The sequence below is a fragment of the Mirounga angustirostris genome, unplaced genomic scaffold (assembly GCF_029215605.1).
Source record: "Mirounga angustirostris isolate CCGP_5_RB_7025 unplaced genomic scaffold, mMirAng1.0.hap1 SCAF_6, whole genome shotgun sequence".
Lineage (NCBI taxonomy): Eukaryota > Metazoa > Chordata > Mammalia > Carnivora > Phocidae > Mirounga > Mirounga angustirostris.
In genome coordinates this window covers 26,906,438-26,920,159 of record NW_026991714.1, presented here as the reverse complement: position 1 = coordinate 26,920,159, position 13,722 = coordinate 26,906,438, and the positions used below count along the sequence as shown (strand labels likewise).

Below are 13,722 nucleotides of genomic sequence, written 5' to 3'. Positions count from 1 at the left end.
AATTCCTGGCTTGAGGAGGGAGGATGGTGGAGGGAGAAAAATGTTAACAAGGACTGAAAAAACCCAATTGTTCTTTATCTCCTAGGGACCAAATGGAAGGAAATGTGTAGCTAGCGGGATGGAAGTTAGACTTCAGGAAGAACTTCCAGAACACAAAGTTTGTTAACTAGAACTTTTATACAGGTGACCCCCTAGGTACAACTGTGCAAGCAGAAAAGATGAGAAAGGGAGCTCTTCCAGTCCAAGGCCTATGTGACCCACCAGATCCCCTTAAAGTAACCCTTCTGAGTGTGCCTTAAATGACTCCATTCTTGCAGATGCAATCATAAAATAACTTTATTGGTCAGGTTAGCCACCAGTCATGCTTTTCCTGTAATAAGGACCCTTTATAGAGGCATGATGGTGTTCACATGCAGACGCTTTCTGAAGAGCCTGGGGCAGGGGCAGCCTTGCCCCCCACGTCAGAGCTCCTTTGTTGAAATGAGCTGGTTTGGCTTTTGTGGATTTTTGAGTCTGGAGCCAAGCACAGAGTCCAGGGATCCTCCCCTCCACTTCGCAGCAAAGCGTACCCAGTATCAGGGATGTAATGGCATCTGAGCAGGGGCCAGGCTAGGGCTAGCTGTCCTCAGGAAGCCCTGTCCCTGAATGCCCAGATGGCTCCATCCCAGTGGTGCCCAAAGGGGCGGGATGATGAGGCCCCAGGCAACATTACCTTTCAGACATGGGAAGAAGGAATTGCTCTCTAGCCAAGCTATAAAGCAAAAGATATCTTCAGTAATAAGGGTGTAGCTCAGAGATGTGAAAGCAGAGGGTTTCATCCTTGGCACAGGCTAGATTTGGCTGCCTGGCCCAGGCTTCGCAGACCCAACAAGCATCTCCAGCCAGAGTTTTCACTATGCACTGTGGCCTCAGGATAAATCAGTTAACACAGCTGAACCACAGCATCCTCCTTTGGGCTAGCCAGTCACGTCCAGTGCTGGCTGGAGTCTGTTTCTCCCATCAGGATGTAGACCTTTCTGCTTGGATAAAGGAAGAGGGCACACTACCTTTCTCATGCTTTGAGAACCACGTGCCATGAAGGATAAAGACCCGAGTAAGGAGCGGCTGGGAACACAGAGGGTGTTGGGCAAGGGTGGAACTCGGGGGCCTGCTTCCTCAATTCAGCTGAATCGGGATGTTTGCCCTTATTAGGGATGCTGACGTAAGCAAGATCTGGCCTTTCCTGGGTAGAAGTCTGATCCACCTTCAAAGCACTGCCCAGCTGCTAAAATACAACCCCTCCATTTACCAAAGCCTCAGGTTGGATGTCTCCTCCCATATCAGTCCCTGAATATTGTGATCATGCTGGTGCCCTCCAATCTGGTGGCTTTCAAGGAGTGAGGTTAGGGAGGTGTAGAGGTGACTCTTGGTTTCCTTCCGCCCCAGACACTAGTGTGACTTCTCCGCACAGGCCACGGGGCTGGTGCCCACGCGCCTTGGGCTCTCATGCCTCTGCCTAAGGCACAGAAGAGGTGTGTGTGCAGCAAGGCTGAGTGGATGAGGAGGGTGAAGGAGGAGGCAGTTGAGCAAGAGGTATATTCCGAGGAGCACTGAGAGGGAGCCCAGAGTAACTGCACCACCCGCCTGGCACGCAGGAGAGCGGTCAAGCGCTGCTCACAGAGAGAGCCAGGGATTGTGGCGAAAGCGCGCTCTGTGCGGCCGTGCGCTTGCCCAGGCGACTTGTTAAGTTCATGACGCCAGATCATTGGGAAGAACCTGGGGGGTAGTGAGGTGTCTGGGGTTGGGACTTCCAGGGATTACTTCCTCTGCTACCACGTCTGTCCTGGAAAGAGAGCTGCAGCCATGTCTCTCAGTAAAAGGCTGCCTGTCCCCTGATCCCACCTGACCCTGCCTACAGGGAAGAAGACTACAGAGGGAGCCCATGGGGTTCTGTCACATGGTCTGTCCCAGACCTTCCAGCAAAAGCCAAACCAAACCATCCAGCCAGATGCAGTGGGGCGTGGGGGCCTTAGGCCCCGTGCCCCGTGCAAGGGCCACTCAGATCTCGATGAGGCTGGCGAGGCGCAGGCAGAGGGGCGCATCGACTGGCATTGCGCTGCGCTTAATTTCGTTCCCGTCCAGGCGAAGCACCTGCAGCTTGGAGAAGTTCATGACGTCCACCACGGTGCAGAAGCTGCTGATGGAGAACTCTGTGGGGACAAGAGGGGCGGGGTGGGTGGGCGAAGCCCGGATCAGGGACCCGGATCCACAGGGAGGCCGCTCAGCCTCTGTGAAGCGATTTCAACACTTCTGAGGGGAGGAGTGGGACTTGGCTGGGTGGGGCGGCGTCTTCCCGGATCGGAGTCATAGCGACTGGCCCCGCTAGGGGGCAGCACCAGGCCCGGGGTGGGGTCTCCGCCCCTGTCGGCGGCTGCGCTTCCTAACCACCCCTAATCTGCACAGTACTCTGCAGTCCCTGGAATGTCCTTGAGTGTCCTTCCCGCCGAGACCTGATCTTTTCCCATTTGTGGACAGCAGGGGGAAGCAGAAGGTAGCCAAAGACCAACCTTAGCAGCTTCGAAGGACTTTGCTGAAGGGCTCTGAGAAGGAAGTCTGGGGAAATGGATGGGCTTAAAGCTGGAATATCTCCTGACACTTTGCAGATAGAGAGAGGGGGCAGGAAATTAGAGAAATCCTGGGCAGGGAGACAAGTGTCCTTGCGTGCAGAAGCTTTGAGAGGGTGCATGTTTCCATTCCCAGCACCACCAAAGGAATGAGCAAGGCCCCGAGGTTCAAGAAGGCGGAAATTCATAGACGAATAGGGCTGTCGTGGACCTCAAAAGTCAAATAAATAATCCCCTTGCCTCCTGCATTTAATATGATATGGTTTACCCCCCCTTTTTTTTAATCTCAAAAGAAGTCTCCTTTTTGGAGATATTCCCCTCCCCCCCCAAACCACATAATCTTAATAGATACAATCGTTCTGTTTGGGTTTAACATAAATCCTTCCGTTTTCCCTCTCATTGTCCTCTTGGACATATCGGCCACATCTGTCCCAAGTCTCCTGGGTTAGGAACTTGAAGGGAAGACGCCAAGAACTCAGCACAACTCCAGGAGAGCCAGCACAAATCACCGTGAAGAGCTGCCTTCCATGCCGTGCCTGAGGGCCTCCGGAAGCTGGCTCCTGCCAGAGGGGCTCCCAATGAAGTTACCTGTCGGGTCTCAGTGGGATACATCTCCAGGGCTGTCACTAACATGGGGCAGCCCCAGAGCTTGCCTTTGCTTCCACCAGAGGCATTGCTCAGCTTGCCACTGTGGTCGGGAGGCATGGGAGGACTCGGAGGAGGATGGCCTCATGGAGGGGGGGTCATGGGTGTGAAAGGGAAGGCTGTGAGGAAGACAGTGTGGGGGGCTTAAATAGGCTTTTCAAGTAGCACTCCCTCTTAAGAACTGACCAAGAGGAGATGGGGGCAGGCTACAACTCATTAACTTGTATTGCAAACATAAGACAGAAAATCCAGCCCCAAAGAATAATGGGACACTGGACTGGGAAGAAGGGGAGTGCCCTTCTGTGGACAGCATTCAGTGGCAGGGTGGGGGGGTATGAGGAGGGGAATGGGTGGGGATGGGAGGGGTGTGGGGAAGATGGAGATCTTTTGGATATTTTTGGATGTCTCCTTTCTGGTCTCAGGAAGTAGATTAAGTGGCCTCTGAGTGGGCAGGTTCGGGGCAGAGCTTAGGCCAGGGGCTGCGCCTGTGGTAGCCACGGAGGAGGGTAGAGTGGGGGTGGGCTGGGGAGAAGTCAGTTGGGTTGGCTTATAGATCACTTCCAAATCTACTGCACTAGATGGATTCTCTACCCCAGCCTTGGGCCCTCAGACCATCCGCTAAAATCTTGGATCCCTCCACATGTATGTGAATATGGGGGATACTTAAGGGCTGCAGATGCCCTGTGCCCCTCTGTTTGCCTTCCCCATGCTTACAAAGAGGACAGGGCTTTTGCTTGGAGACCCTGGAGGACATTTTCCAGCCCAGATTAAATACTGACATAAGTCTTTCCAAATTCCTCCCGGGGTACCCACCCTGCTCCCTTGGATCCCACAACTACTGAATAACATTCCGAGCTGTGTTCCCTTGCTGTTGCCAGGCTGGAAAATCTGAGGGAGATGCTAATAGAAGAGGCAAGGGGGAGGGAAGGGACTGGCTTGATTCCCCTGCACACCCTTTAGTTCCTGCCCTCCATTTAGCTCCTCCCCAGAGGATTGCTTCAGTCCCACCTCCACCACCACCCCCACTGGCTGTGGGAGGACACCCTAGGAGAGGGGCCTGAGCTTGAGGCACTGTCTTTCCTGCCGGTGGTCTGAATCAGAGAGCTATCCTCACGTTCTCAGTCAGAGACGCCTGGCGCCAGGTCCTTGGATGTTGAAGGCTGGCCTTCAGGGTTTTACCTACATAGCCTTGGGTGGCCTGGAGAGATGGCTGCTTCTTCTCAGTGCCCCCATCTTCACAATGCAAGAAGTCAAACAAAACAGAACTCTGCCTGTCAACTCCCAAGTGGCAAGGAGAGCAGAAGTTAGTCCTAGTTATCGTGTATTGCTTCTCAGCTATGTGCCAGGCCCCGGACCAAGCACCTCCTGTGTCTTGATTCTCTAATTTAAGACAAAGTAAATGTAAGAACTGGTGTTATTTTGCCTCAGAAGAAGACTGGCAGAGAGACTAAATGATAACTAGGTCAGGGGATTTGGCTTAAATGACACAAGAAGGGACTTGGAGGAGACACTGAACATTTTTCGGTTGTTTGACTTACTGGAGAACTTTCTCGCAAGACCTTGGGACACTTCACTGAAGTGGTTTTATCTTCCGCAGAGCTTTGCGAAGGGGCGGGCCACCCTGTATTTGAGTGGCAGACGTGCTCCGCACGGAGGCAGGCGGTGACAGGGTGCCGTCATGGAGCCCTTCCCACCCCGACTTTCTCTGACTGTGTATCATCAGGCAGTAACCAATGGGCTCCCTCCCACGACAGCTGCTCTTTGCTGTCACATCTTCAGGGGCAAACACAGCACATAATGTGACATTTCTGATGTGACAGTCCCCCTGGGTTCAGAGTAGGGTGGCAGGTGACTTCTGGATGGGATGATGGACAGCCACAAGTAAATGTCAAACCCTTTGCAGCCTGAGACATCTCAGAGACATCTCAGATTCTCTTGGGAATAAGACCTCCCCGCACTCCAAAAAAGAGAGACTTTACATATAAAACAGTTTGGGTGCCCATGATGGGGTCTTGCACTTCGAACCAGAGGACCAGACACCTCCTTGCCTCACCCGCCCTGCTGTCGACCTCTGGGACTCGGTGCCTCTCTCACTCAGAGGGCTGTCCAGCCCGTTTATGTCTTGCTAAATGACTGATCTGTTCCCTGAGCACTGGGAGAGAAAGAACAGAGCAGGAGGGGATGAAGGCTCAGTCCCTATCTATGCTTTGATGGTGTGGTTTGCTCACAGCAGCCTCCGCTTCAAAGCCCTTTGCCAGGTAGTGAGTCCTTTCCCAGGGAAAGGGGGACTTTGCTGACCGAGGAAGGCTCAGTACCTTCCAGCTGGGATTCCAACATCAGAGGCCCTGGGGTAATGTAAGCACATTCTGAACACAAGATCCTGACATGGAGCTGAAAAGCAACTAGATCATTCTACCCAAAATGAGTATTTTAGTTCTAAGAGGCAGAAAGGCAGCCCTTTTGATTCCTTGAGGCATTCGCCGGGAAGTGCTTGGAAAACAAGAGGCCTGTGTCCTTGCCTGTTGCCCCAGGGCTTTGTGGTGATAGGGCCCCTGTTACTCTAGGGGGACCTCTGCCCCGCCACCAGGGGCTCCTTGCACTCCAGGGAGAACGGACCAGAACAAGTACCTCATTCAGCTTCGAGAGGCTGCACATTCTTATCCAACAGCTGTTATGTTTAAAAGACAAACAGCCAAACACACGGCCGGCTGTAGAGGCAGGGGTAGGGCATGTGGAAACAGAGAGCTCATCCTCTTCTGGGTCAGTGAATAAGAACGAATGCCATGGTTTCTTAACAGTCCACCTTCCTCCCAAGATGGACCCTGGAAGTTCAGCTTAAATCCCCCTCTCTAGGAACTGCTCTCATCCAAACCTCCGCAAACTCATCTCTCCTTGCTCCTCAACACGTGAGCCCTTCCTCTCAGACACACAGATTTCCTGGCTGTCCCCTACAGGTGACCCATTAAATGACTGGTTCCTCTGCGGCACTCCCACTTCCCAGAACGGCTTTGCCCCTTCCCTCCAGCCCGAGCTCACTTAGCTCTCAAGACTTAGATGGAAGCTTACCTCCTCTGGGAAGTCTTCTTCCAAGCCAACCCACCCCCCACCCCGAATTTTCCCAGCACTGCTGTTTGGTCTAGGGGCGTGCCATTTTGGACCTCCTGGACAGGGGTAGAGCGTGGATTGCAGGTGGCTTCATTTGTGCTCTCTGGTTCCCCTACTTCATTGCTGCTAGCACTCACAAGAGGGTGTTTTCCAATGAGACAGCCAGCCACTCCCCACTCCCCTTTGTCAGTGTCTCACCATTGATCCTATTGCCTTGGAGGTAGAGATTCTCCAGGTTGGTGTTGACTGGGGGGATCTTCTGCAGCTGGTTGTAGGAGAGGTCAAGCTCAAGGAGGCTGCTGGAGTTGAAGGTGTTGGAGGCCAAGCCATTGTTGGTGAGACTGTTGTGGGACAGCCGTACGTACAGCAGCTTGGGCGACCCCCGGAAGTAGCTATCGGGGACGGAGTAGACATTGTTGTGCTCCAGGTACAGCTGCTCGAGGGCTATGGGCAGTCCATCAGGCACCTTCCGCAGGTGGTTGTAACTCAGGTCCAGCAAGATCAGTGACCGGAGGCCCCTCATCGCACTGCCCACTTCCTGGATCTCGTTGTGCTGGAGGTACAAGGCTGTGAGGTTCTCCAGCCCCTCCAGAGCGTTGTTGGGGACCCTCGAGATCTGGTTGTGGTCGAGATGGAGCTCCCTCAGGGATCGAGGCAGCGGGCCGGGAATGCGGGTCAGGTTGTTGTGGTCCAGGTATAGCCTCTCCAGGTGCCTCAGCTTGGAGAAGATCTTCCTGCCCACCTTATCGCTAGTGATCTGGTTGCCATGGAGAGCAATCCAGAGCAGCCCGGTGGCATTGTCGAAGACACCTTCCTGGATGGACGAGATCTGGTTGTTCTGGAAGTAGACGTACTTCATGCGGGAAGGGACGAAGGGCAGATACTTGAGGTTGCGGTTGTCACAGTACATGGCCGTGGGGAAGTTGGGTGGGCAGTCGCACTCCTGAGGGCAGTCACGGGGCTCTGGAGGGGGCGGAGAGCCGTAGGCATAGGCTGGGCCCTCCTCCACCCCATAGGGGTAGGGCTCGTAGGGCTCATACGGGTAGGGGTCATAGGGATCGTAGTAGGTGGACTGCTGGCTGCGGAGGTAGTGGAACCACCAGTGGGGATCTTCGTCGTACTGGGCCCGGGAGAGGGAGCAGAGCCCGGCCAGCAGCAGGAGGGAGGCCCACTGCATTTTGTCTCTCTGCAAGAGCCAGGAGAGAACAGAGAAAGCAGGCATGAGTGAGACAGCAGGGAGGCGGGCAGGCGAGCCTTGGGCTGTGAATGATCGGATCTGACTTCTGCAGCAGGCCCCTGGGACTGGGAGCCTCGCCCTCACTTCCCACACGCCTCCCCCCAGGGCCGGCTCTGCACACCTGGTCCAGCTGGACCATGGCTACCTGCGGGAGCTGGGTACACTTTACCCGGCTCACAGAGTCACAGAAGCAGAGCCTTCGAGATTAGAAGGAACTTGAATGGGGGGCACTGCATTTTTTTTTTCAAGGGGCCGGTCCTTAGGAGCCTCCAGCAACCTGAAAGTTCTGTTGGGAGAGCTGGAAAGCCCCAGCAGTCATCCCTGCGCGCGGGGTGGGTGGGTGGGGGGGTTGCTCTTCAGGCCTGAATTCCCATTCAGTTTGGACTCCCCGGGGATATAATATTTTCCAAGAAAAAAAGCCCTCTGGTTCTTTCCCTGTCTCTGGGAAACCTTCAGAAGCATCTTGAGACCTCGAAGGGGGAGATCTGAACTACTCCTGGAAGATCTTTTGGTCTCTTGGGTGGGGGTTTCTGGTTTCTAGTCTTTGGGGAGGGGTGTGGTCCGTCTGCAGTCACCGCAAGGCTTGGGCTGCCTTCCAAAGTGTCAATGTCTGTAGCAGTCTGCTGGGTGAGAACGCTCTCCGGTCGGCAGTCTGCGGCTACGCACGCCACCTGGCTGACACAGCGTCTTCGTGCAACAGCGACAGTCCCCCGCAGACTGGGGACCCTGGCAGCAGGTGTGGTGGTGTCTTCTAGGGTGGGTACTGAGTGTGTGGAGCCTGAGTCAGTGCACTTGGCTTCTGTGGTATCAAGTAAAGAGTTAGCCCCCTCATGCTCCACCATGGACTTTATGCTAGAGCCTCAGGGTGCAGAGAAATGAATGAGGGACACTGAGAAATGGAATAGGAATTGAGGACACCTGTGTTATACCCAAGAGAATGTGGCTTTGGAATGGGATTCTGGCATCCCCCTCTCCCATCCTGGGCTACCTGTGATGACATCTGGATTGCCAGCCTCCATGACTAGCCCTCCCCTCCCCCCATAGCCAGGCAACCTGTTACCTTGAGCTCGTATGTTAGTGAGATGAGAACAGGGCAGGCTTGGAGAGAAAGGTGGGTTTGGTGCATTCTGGGAGGGAAGCTGAAGGTATGGAAGATGAGGAAGCTTACTGGTCACCCTACCCTGAGTACCTATAGCCAATGCCCTGGATAGCCTTTGTGAGCAATGGGAACCTTCCAGAGGTGTGAGGGTCACCCTTGGACAGAGGAACCTTAGAACATTTCCTGGTCCCGGAAGGGTTGCATATATCCCTTACATTGCTGTTGGGCCTCCTAGGGTTGGCAACTGGAGACAGAAGAAAGAAAGGAATCTAGGAGTCAGCATCAAATCCAATGATGGGAAAGACCCTGACTGTGACACTCAATCTGGTCACCTCTGCCACCGTTCCTCCCAGGCCCCAGACCTCTCTGTTTCCTGAAAGTGATTCCCATTGGCCCCCTTATTCCGTTAGCCTCTGGGCTGCAGAAGAGAGACACCTGGCTCATCCTCAAACAGCCTCAGGCCTCAGACAAAGAACCCACAGTGTTTCTGAGAAGCCAACCCAACTGCCCACTGCCTGGGCACGCTGGCTGGGCCCTGGCTCCGGCCAGGAGAGAAGATGGATGGAGCGGCCCACTGCCAACAGCGCATTTTTCCATGCACAGCCCTGGGCTGCTGCAGGACCAAGGTAGCTGTCTGGAGGCTGCCACAGTGAGCCTCTGTCTCCATTTCTCCTTCCAGACTGGGCATGTTGGCAGATGAGAGCCACCTTTCTCTTCAAGACCCAGCTTTCCAGGGGCTGTGCATCCTGCCCACTCGGGCCTCTCCTTAGGAGCCATGACTGCTAAGAGGGCTGGGTGGGGAGCTTCTGCCTCTCCTCTGCTCCATCTCTTAGCAGTGCTGCTCCAGGGTCATATACTTTTAAATCTCTCTGCCCACCCTAATGACAGAGACCTTCCTGTGCTCAGAGTTTCGTGAGGTAGAAAGTTTCTGGGATGGGTGCTCCCTGAGTTGTGGGGAGCTGACTCAGGAGTTAATGCTCTTCTCTCATTTCTCCACTCTAGGGAATGATCTTTCCCTCCTATCAGGGTTGAAGAGGTCAGACCAAAATTTGTCTCCTCTGCTGGATTGGACCCTCCTTCATGGCTCCCTGAACATGGTTGATTCTCAACACTTCTCTTTATTCTTTCCCTTTCACCCCAGCAACACACACACACACACACACACACACACACACACACACACACTCACACCCCCCCCATCCTTCCCCTATAACAGCACTCAGGTACCATCATCTGCCTATAGGACAGACTGCAGGGCTGGGGTGGTGGGATTATGAGCACTAGCAGGACAGAGCTGGCTTCTTTAGATACCTGGTCCTTCCCTTTTTCATGCTTGAGAAGGGGAGGTCCCCCCCCAACAACCAGAAAGGAACTGTAGGACAGAGATAACACGTTCCCTCTACTCCCCCTTGCCCCTCTCCAGCATCCTGGGGTCATGGGCCGGATGGGAGAATGAGGAATGGTTGCCCCCTGTCAGCCCCTCTCCCCAAGCCCCAGCCCTTTCCTTTACTCCCGCTATGGAACTACAAGGGACAAAAACTGAAGTAAAATGACTAAACTTACCTCCAGTTGAACCTTTCAGAGAGTGACCACGTCCTTCTGTCTGGCCTCCTTGGGTTGGAGAACGTGTGAGAGAGAGAGACAGACAGAGTGTCTACTGAGAGTGTGCGGGCCTGTGCCAGGCCAGGGTCCCGCCCCCAAATTCCTAATCAAATATTGTGAAGAAAGGGACTGAGGAGGCCGGATCCTGGCTTTTTCGGCTCCGCTGCAGGGGCGGAGCTCACACTCAACCAAGCAAAATCCTTCCGTCCGCTTGACGTTAGAAAAACCACCTTCTTTCCACTCACTTATCTTCCCTAAAGCATTGGCAGCTCTGAGTCTCTTTCTGCTGAATGAGTTAGTGGCACCCTGGAAGGTATTTGTATAGTCTCTTACCAAGTGCCTGGCTTTCTCATTAAACCCACAAGGGCAGATGCAGGGCTGGGGAGGGCCAGGACTGGGGAAGAGGCCATCTTAACTCTTTCAGCAACCCATGGGTCACCCCAGAGAGCCAGGACTACTCAGCCTTCTTGCCTCCCCCTCCATGCAGGTGCTTAGACTAGTGCACGAGCTGGCATGACACAGGAGAGCTGGTTCTGGCTCCACTTCTATCCCTTAGCAGTGTAGACTCGCCTGGGCTGCAGGGTTTCTCTCCTCCATTGGAATTAATGGAAAAGAATGGGAGCTCACCTTTGTGGATCACTTACTGGGCACCAGCATCACAAATTTCATTTAATCCCCTGGCAACCATTCAACTTTCTGTCTCTACGAACTTGACTACTCTAGAAACCTCACATACGTGGAATCGTACAACAGTTGTCTTTCTGTGACTGGCTTATTTCACTTAGCATCATGTTCTTAAAATTCATCTGTCGTAGCATGTGGCAGAATTCCCTTCCTACAACATTCTCTTGTATGTGTAGACCACATTTTGTTTATCTGTTCATCCATTGATGGACATTTGGGTTGCTTTTGCCTCTTGGCTCTCGTAAATAATGCTGCTGTGAACGTGCGTGTACAAATATCTTTTTGAGACCCTGCTCTTAATTAATTTAGATAGATGCTCAGAAGTGGAACCATATGGTGATTCTATTTTTAATTTTTTAAACCACCATACTATTTCCCATAGTAGATGGGAATGCCAACAGGGCACAAAGGTTCAAGTTTGAAACACTCCTTATTTTTTAAGAAATACCAATTGAGAAAGCTTCAGATTTGAATTTGAAGACTTTAGAGGTGTCGAGGCAGATGCAATTTTTGGCTGCTCTAATAGGTCTAAACTGTGTAGGCCATCAGAAAGGTCCTTGTCAGGAATCCACTCTTCTCAGGGCTTATGAAGAGTTTTTTTTAAAGAGTAAACATAACGAATGGGTATTTGTTGATCACCTGCTATAAACTAAGTGGTCTACTGATGTTATCTCACTTAATGATCACAGAAGGTATTTTGTGTTGAAAATAGAGGTGCAAAGATGTGGTGTGACTAGCTAGAAAGTGGTAAAACAAGGATTTGAACCTAGATCTGCGTGATTCCAAAGCCCACAGGCTTTCCCACACCAAAAGGCCAGAGGACTGATGGAGTGGTAGGGGCGATGACCACCCTGCTGTCACAGTTGGACTCAATTCATATGGAACCCAACTAATTACAGTGGCCCAATCTTCTGGAATCCCAGGGGAGGGTAGCAGGGAGAGGGGGCTGGGATACAGGGCTTCTCTTTCCAAGTCCAGACATATTTCCTTTCAATTAATAAATATGAGCCTCTACTCTGTGCCTGGCATGGTCTTAAATGTTGGGGATGCAAAGAAGGTTGTAATATAATGCTTGCTCCAAATAAAGCAGGAGGCTTTGCAGCAAACTCCAACTCCACAAGGGAGGCAGAGTGGCCTTAATGTGAAGATGGTTATCAATAATGCACAGGTAACCTTCTCATCATTTTGAGTCCAGAAAGCAGTCACTTTTCAACAGAAGACACTGGTTTTGGTAACAGGGCCCAAGAGTTACTTCTTAGATGGGCCTAGATAGCCAGGCACATCTGCCCACTGAGTACAGAGGTTTATTATTATTTTTTTTAATTGCAGCAATACTGCATTTACTAACAGTGAAAGTCAGGGGAGCCAGGGGGCCATCCATTGACTGGGATCCTTCCCAACCAAGCTCCCCCCAAAAAAGCAGTACCTCCATGTGTTTTGTTGACCATTTCTAAAATGGTAAGATTTGTACCAGATCTTTCGTAATCTATCCTCTTCCGAGGTAGGCTTGGGAGGAAGAAAGACGAGAGGATGACTAGGACAAGATCAGGAGGCACATTCCAGGGGGACCATCCACAGTTCAGAAGTTCCACTGTCAATGGGCTCTAGTCTCCATTTTGACTCCCATTGCTCTGTTTGCCTGGGTCCTGGATCTAGGCCTTCTGAGCTTGGCTTCAATATGGGAAACCAAGTAGGGGGTACTGATGTCCTCCAGATTGCCGAGGGAGTCCACATTGGAAGGGGTTCATTTGGGACACTGGTGCTCTCTGGGAGGTCAAGCCAGCATTGCCCAGTCACCAGACTGCAAGCAAACTAAAAAGAGAGGCTATGTTACACATTTATGTAGCCCCATCCCCAGACAGGCATACAATGCCTGGCACTTAGTAGGTAATCAGTAAAGAATTGTGGAATGAATTGTATTTTTGGCTCCCTACAGAGTCTGCCTGTCTTCAGTACCCAAAGCCGGGTAGAATAATCACACTACCAAGGCCAGGAAAACCATTTGGCCTTCAGTCCTATTTGACTTTCCAGGGGTTCAAGCCACTGTTATTTCCTCTCCACCCAGAAAAGTACAGGTTAAGCCACAACCACTAGGCACAGCTGATTGTCTCTGATATTGGATCCACACTGTCTGGAAGGGATGAAATGTGTTCTGATTCAAATTCCTACTGGAATTCAAAGACACAGTGGCTTTGGTGGCCACCAACCCCTTCCTCTTTCTCCCCCATAGGACCCAATACTTCTTGTTTTTATAACACAGCCTCTGATCCCAAACAACCAGGGGATGGGGTGGAGGTGGTGGGATAAGAATGGAAATCCACCCAAACAAAATTAGTGAGTTGAATATAAAGAGGTCAGTAGAAAGATGATCATGGTGATACAATCCAGGCTCCACTTCTGGCCCATCCTGAAAACTCTTGATGCCAGAGAGGGATTATTTATTAGTCTGATGTTTCAATAGAAAAGTCTGGGCTACCCTGGCACCCAGTCGTAGTGTCCCAAAGTTTCCAAGGGAGTTTTTTCTCCTTATTCTTTTGGCATTGAGGAGCTATTTGAAGTCCTCACCATGGATAGTCTCCTTTTTCCAGAAGGACGAGACAAAGATGATGGAGCTGGGGGAGAGACTTGTTTTCTTTCAAATGCGATAGGAGGAAGACCTTGAGTTTGAAGTTCTGGGAAATGCATTGAGGGCTTCAGAATTTTCTTCTAATAAGCTCCTTAAAAATAAGATAGAGAATATCGTTTCT

The 13,722-nt window shown here is 52.0% G+C and overlaps 1 protein-coding gene across 1 annotated transcript; it reads right to left on the bottom strand.

Annotated features, from left to right (window-relative positions):
* Window positions 1-1,464: 1,464 nt before the first annotated feature.
* Window positions 1,465-10,382, bottom strand: FMOD (fibromodulin). Its single transcript, XM_045876993.3, has 3 exons — window positions 10,253-10,382; window positions 6,552-7,539; window positions 1,465-2,189 (listed from the first exon to the last, which is right to left on the bottom strand). Exons 2-3 carry the CDS (start codon window positions 7,528-7,530, stop codon window positions 2,038-2,040), a joined length of 1,131 nt encoding a protein of 376 aa, XP_045732949.1. The 5' UTR covers window positions 7,531-7,539; window positions 10,253-10,382; the 3' UTR covers window positions 1,465-2,037.
* Window positions 10,383-13,722: the final 3,340 nt, after the last annotated feature.